The sequence below is a fragment of the Colobus angolensis genome, unplaced genomic scaffold, assembly GCF_000951035.1.
Source record: "Colobus angolensis palliatus isolate OR3802 unplaced genomic scaffold, Cang.pa_1.0 Scaffold253, whole genome shotgun sequence".
Classification (NCBI taxonomy): Eukaryota; Metazoa; Chordata; class Mammalia; order Primates; family Cercopithecidae; genus Colobus; species Colobus angolensis.
In genome coordinates, this window is record NW_012115744.1 from 658,779 (window position 1) to 665,216 (window position 6,438).

Sequence of the window (6,438 nt, forward strand, 5' to 3'; positions counted from 1 at the left end):
AACTGTGCACTAACCTTTCTTGGGCTAGCACAGGCATCCTGTGTTAGTAGGTGCAAGAGTGTGTGTGAGTTTCACACAGTCACGGCTCTGTTGTGCGCTCAGGCATGTAAACTGGTGGCACTGAGCAGGTAGTATTCTTGTGAATGTATTTATAGGCCAGGGTCTTTGTCCTCAACAGTTAAGAGTTGAACAAGTTTTATTTTTTTGTTTTTTGTTTTTTTCTAGTAGCTTTTTTAAAAAAATTATCCTTTCTCTAGAGCATCAGGATCTAGTAGCCTTGTCTCTTAAATGCTCATTTTTTAAATCTTTCTTTCTTTCCTTTTTTTTTTTTTTTTATTTTTTATACAGGCAGTTGTGAAAAACTTCAGGACAAAAATGTTTCATTTAAGGACTTGTGCTGCTAAGTTGAGGCCGTTGACGGCTTCCCAGACTGTTAAGACATTTTCACAAAACAGACCAGCAGCAGCTAGGACATTTCAACAGATTCGGTGCTATTCTGCACCTGTTGCTGCTGAGCCCTTTCTCAGTGGGACTAGTTCGAACTATGTGGAGGAGATGTACTGTGCTTGGCTGGAAAACCCCAAAAGTGTACATAAGGTAAGGCTTGCAGGGCCATGGGTCTACCTCATGTTGGTGCGATGGCCTGTTCCTGACTGGTCACCAGGTAAGTGTGTGCGTCCTGAGGAGTCAGCGGGTCAGCGGGCAGGCAGGCAACTGAAGCGCCGTACCAACCATCGCATCTGTATCGGACCCAGCATGGCCCCAGCAGAAGCCATGGTCCCTGGATTGGCATCCAGCGGTAGACACTGCACTTAACTCTACGAGGATGTGAAGAAGCATGTGTGTGACCCTCCAGAATCTCCGCAAGGGCTGCTTCAGGATGAAGCCTCTGAAGAAAGAAGAAAGAAAGAACGTGTGTGGAAAAGAGCAGGACCTTAGGAAGCTCCTCCATTCTGTCTGGAGAGGATACTTTCATATGTAACATGCCTTAGTCACCTCATGTAATTTCTGTATGAATGGCCTTTTAGATCATTATGTTCCTATTTTTTTCCTGTTTGTTTCTAACTTTTCTGTATTACATATAAGGGCATTTTCTAAACTTTTCACCACATGATTGCTGATGTAAGTCATGTCTTGTTTTTTTTGTTTTTGTTTTTGTTTGTTTTGTTTTGTTTGAGACAGAGTCCCGCTGTTGTCCAGGCTGGAGTGCAGTGGCGGAATCTCGGCTTGCTGCAACCTCCACCTCCTGGGTTCAGGAGATTCCTGTGCCTCAGCCTCCCAAGTAGCTGGGACTACAGGCACACGTCACCACGCCTGACTAGTTTTTGTATTTTTAGTAGAGATGGGATTTTACTCTCTTGGCCAGGCTGGTCTCGAACCCCTGGCCTTAAGTGATCCACCCATCTTGGCCTCCCAAAGTACTGGGATTACAGGCATGATCCACCACGCCTGGCCAAGTCATGCCTTGTGACAGAATTCCTTTATTCTATTTTGAGCCAATGAATATTTATAGGTTTCGCTAACCACTCCTTGATTTTCAGGGAAAGCAGCCAGCCTCCTGAAGGAGTTGGGAAAGCAGCGTAGTATAGTAATAAGAGGGTGGGTCCCAGCATTTCTAAGCTCCTGTGCCTCATCTGTAAGAGGTTGGGAGAATGAAAGGAAGTAGCATGAGCAAGGCACTCAGCTCGGAGGCCGTGCTTAGCCAACATTGCTTATCTTCACTGTGAATTTGGCTTTTTTTCCTACTCTTGAATCTTGGGGACTTATCGCCAAAAGGTAGTCTGCTTCCACTGGACTCCTGTTAATAAGCTTTCCCTTTGAGTATTAGTGTAGGAATTGTTTTTTTTTAATTTAGCTAGGTGTGGTGGCACATACCTGCAGTTCCAGCTACTCCACAGGCCGAAGCGGGAGGATTGCTGAAGCCCAGGAATTCGAGGTTATGGTGCACTATGATGGTGCCAGTGCACTCCATCCTGGGCAACAGAGGGAGACCCTGTCTCTAAAATTAAAAAAAAAAAAGATGCAGGGGGGCGTATATTCCCATGACTGCTGGGCCACCAGGTCCCATTTTTTCAGGAATGCCCCTTTGTCTCAGCCTTATTGCCCAGCAATGGTGGGACTCTAACCCAATCCTTCCCTGTTTCCATGGCAACCTAGGAGCAGCATTGCTTCCTGGGCAAGGTGAGACCTGGTTTTCTGTAAGAAATCTGTAGTTTATTTCCCTAGTCTGTAAACAAATTACCCAAAAGAAGTGCTCTGTGAAACTGGCCCCTGCTTTTAATGTCATGGATGTTACTGAAGACTGTGGTTGCAGATTGTGGCAGATTTCACACACACACACACACACACACACACGACCAGAGCTGTAGATTATATCTAGAATAAAACTGAGCCCTGAGGTTTCAGAATCAAGGACTGTTATGTGCACAGGCTTATTCTTTTACCTTCCTTTTCTCAAACATAACCTTTTCTTGGAACCAACCAAGTTGTTTTCAGTGATGTTAGGATTTGGAGTCAGTAGCTCCTAAATGAGAGTGCCTAGTGTCTGAAAGGTGAAGAGCACCTGGCTGAGACTGCATGTCCTTGTGAAGGTTTGGTCCTCAGTGATTCGTGGGTAAGAGGTGCACTCTGTGAGCGGTGTGGCCACAGTGCTGTGGACACTGGGCCTGCTGCCATCATAGCTGCTCCTGCTGGAAGCTTTTGAAGATGGTTTTTGTCAGGGCATGCTGGCTTTGTGTCTTTTTGCCTGTTTCTGTTGCCAGGAATCTCCAGGGGGCACAGTGTGGTACTCACATGCATGCTCTACTCCTCCCTGCTTGTAGAGGGGAGGGGACAGGATGGTTAAGTCAGTGGGCGTGCCCTCCAGCAATCCCGGTTGTCATCTGGCAGGGACTTCTTCACTCCTCTGCCATCCCAGATGACAAGGTGGGTCCTCTTTAAGTTGAATTAGGCCCAGTATGTGGTGTGTGCATGTTTTTCTTCCTTTTTCTTTCTTTTTTTTTTTTTTTTTGATACGGAGTCTCACTCTGTCGCTCAGGCTGGAGGGCAGTGGTGTGATCTTAGCTCACTGCAACCTCCGCCTCCCAGGCTCAAGCGATTCTCCTGCCGTTAGCCTCCTGAGTAGCTGGGATTACAGGCCTGTGCCACCACGCCCGGCTAATTTTTGTATTTTTAATAGAGACGGGGTTTCACCATGTTAGTCAGGCTGGTCTTGAACTGCTGACCTCGTGATCCACCTGCCTTGGCTTCCCAAAGTGCAGGCATGAACCACAGCACCTGGCTGTGTGTGTGTTTTTCAAGGGAGATAATCCATAGCTTCTGTCCAATTTTCAAAGCATGTGTCACCCATGAAAGGTTAGAATCCATAGCCTTAGGGCTATTTTACTTTATTTGTGCTCTTATTTTAGAACACATAGTTTAAATAGAGATAATAATTGTTTAAATAGAGATAATACAATTAGAAGTGCTGTAGGATTTAGATAGATCATCTATCTCATCTTCTGCTTAAACATCAGAAATGTCCTGAGGTTGGATTCCGTACTTATTTTCAGGGAGCTTAATGGGGCCTGCAAGGACTAAACTCATATACAGCAGAAAAGGAACAAACTCAACATCTTCCCCTCCTGCCCTTTGGCACACTTTCCCGTTATTTTTATTTTTATTTATTTTATTTATTTGTTTTTTTGAGACAGAGTCTCACGCCCAGCCTGCACTCACGCCCAGGCTGGAGTGTAGTGAGGTGATCTCTGCTCACTGCAACCTCCACCTCCTGTTTCAAGTGATTCTCGTGCCTCAGTCTTCCGAGTAGCCGAGATTACAGATACATGCCACCACACCCGGCTAATTTTTGTATTTTAGTAGAGACAGGGTTTCACCATGTTGGCCAGGCTGGTCTCAAACTCCTGACCTCAATCAGTCTGCCCACCTCTGCCTCCCAAACTGCTGGGATTACAGGTATGAGCCACTGCACCCAGCCCCATTGTTACTTTTAAATCTGTGTTACAGTGTTTCTAAGCATACATAGCAGTAGAGAGAAGAGTAGATGATAAACCTTGTGAGGAGACTGGTCACGCAGCTTCAACAGCTGTCTACCTTTTGCAGATCTTTTAAAAATCTGTTCCCTACCCCAGTGACTTTTTTATTTGTTGGTTTTTTTGGGGTTTGAGGAGTAGACACTGGAGTATTTTAAGGCAAATTCCAGACCTGTGTCATTTCTGGCATAAATGCATCAGTGTAACTAACTGATAAGTAAATGTTTTCATAAATGTTTTCACGCCCAACAAACTTTAACAGGCTAATTCTCTAGTAGAATTTTTTCTCAGTCCATGTTTAAATATTTACTCTTCTCTTAAAGCTGTCCTTTTACATTTGTTTTGTTTTTTAATTTTTATTTTACTTATTTTTTTACATTTGGTTTTATACTTTATAATTGGTTGTTGTATTCTTTATTTTTAATTTAATTTATTAATTAATTTTTTTTGAGACGGAGTCTCGCTCTGTCGCCCAGGCTGGAGTGCAGTGGCCAGATCTCGGCTCACTGCAAGCTCCGCCTCCCGGGTTCCCGCCATTCTCCTGCCTCAGCCTCCCCAGTAGCTGGGACTACAGGCACCCGCCACCTCGCCCGGCTAGTTTTTTTGTATTTTTTAGTAGAGACGGGGTTTCACCGTGTTAGCCAGGATGGTCTCGATCTCCTGACCTCGTGATCCGCCCGTCTCGGCCTCCCAAAGTGCTGGAATTACAGGCTTGAGCCACCGCGCCCAGCCTAATTTATTTTTTAATTAAAAACTTTTTAATATAAGTAGGAGTCATGCCTGTAATCCTTACACTTTGGGAGGCTGAGGCAGGAGGATTACTTGAGCCCAGAGACCAGCCTAGGCAACATGGCGAGACCTTGTCTCTATTAATAAAAATCAAATAGAAAATGTTTAAAAAAATTTAAAAATGTAAATAGAGACGGAGTCTCTCTGTGTTAACCAGACTGGTCTTGAACTCCTGGGCTCAAGCAGTCCTCCCACCTTGGCCTCCCAAAGTTGTGGGATTACAGACGTGAGCCACCACACCCAGCCTCTTAAAAAAACTTTTAAAATGCTTAACTGTTATGAAAATTATATTTGTGGTAAAATATTTTAGCAAATCACAGCTACAAGTACCTTTTTTACCCTAAACCCGCTCCCCAGAGCAGTATCTGGTTAACTAGCTGACCTAGGTCTGTCTCTGTGGTAGGACCATCTGCCATCTCCCTTTTGTTCCTACCTTTGGTCCTATCCTAGACTTTTGTCTCTGTTATAGTCTGGCATTTGTGTTCCTCACTGACCCCTCTTAAGAACCTTCAGCAGTGGCCTGGGCTGTCAGCATATGAAGCCTTCCTCATTAGGGTCTCAGCACGTTTGAGGTCACATCAAATGGTGACATCTTACCTTTATTTATGTCTTTAAGACACAGTCAGAGCTAAGTTATCCTTGTTAATAGTGTTTAAGACAAACAGGTAATTGAGAACTGCTAAGCCCCCATGAGTCTGGGTGTTGGTCTCATTTTGTTTTGTAGGGACAGGTGCCCACTTACAGCTGTAGCATGATGTCAAGTTCCTTGTAATGCATCTGCCAGGTTCTGGCCCTGCTGAGGAAGAGCCAGGATTAGGTCCTGAGGGAGTGGAAGGAGCTGGGGCCTGTTCTTCTCCCAACAGTGCCTTCAGCGGCTGCCTTGAGGGTGCCATCATTGGCCCTGCTTTTCTTCTAGGCCCTCTTAGCCATTTGGCTTTCCCTCAGCTTGCTTTGTACCTCCGGGCTCTTCCTCTGCTCTGTGCCTTCCTCTGCCCTGCCCAGCTCCCTAAAGCCTGCCTCCCTGTTCTTATTAACTGATGCCCATTTCTTTTTTCTTTTTTTTTTGAGACGAGTCTCGCCCGGTCTGGAGTGCAGTGGCGTGATCTCAGCTCACTGCAACCTCCGCTTCCTGGGTTCAAGCAATTCTCGTACCTCAGTCTCCCAGCTAGCTGGAATTACAGACGTGCACCATCACGCCTGGCTAATTTTTGTGTTTTTAGTAAAGACGAGGTTTTACCATGTTGGCCAGGCTGGTCTTAAACTCCCGACCTCAGGTGATCCGCCCACCCAGGCCTCCCAAGGTCCTGGGATTATAGGCGTGAGCCACCATGCCTGATGCCCATTTCTTGATGGTTTTTTCTTTTTGTACTTTTCACATGTCAGCTCCTAAAGTGTGTACCTGTGGTCGCTGCAGGAGGGAGGGGCTCTATGTGTTCAGATTACAGGTGCAGGGTATTGGCCCACTGCTAAGTCTGGCCTCGATGCTCATCTGTCAACACCGTTCTGCTTCCTCCTTCCATGCTTATGAAACATAGTACTGGTATTTTCTTTCTTTCTTTTTTTTTTTTTGAGGCAGAGTCTTGCTCTGTCACCCAGGCTGGAGTGCAATGGCCCGATC

General features: G+C 45.6%; 1 protein-coding gene across 1 annotated transcript in view; it reads left to right on the forward strand.

Annotated features, from left to right (window-relative positions):
• The window catches only part of OGDH (oxoglutarate (alpha-ketoglutarate) dehydrogenase (lipoamide)), a 120,112-nt gene that overhangs the window by 19,890 nt on the left and 93,784 nt on the right, over positions 1-6,438 (forward strand). The window contains 1 exon segment of the mRNA XM_011946780.1: positions 349-597. Within this exon segment, the coding sequence (XP_011802170.1) occupies positions 376-597 (222 nt within the window). The 5' untranslated portion in view covers positions 349-375.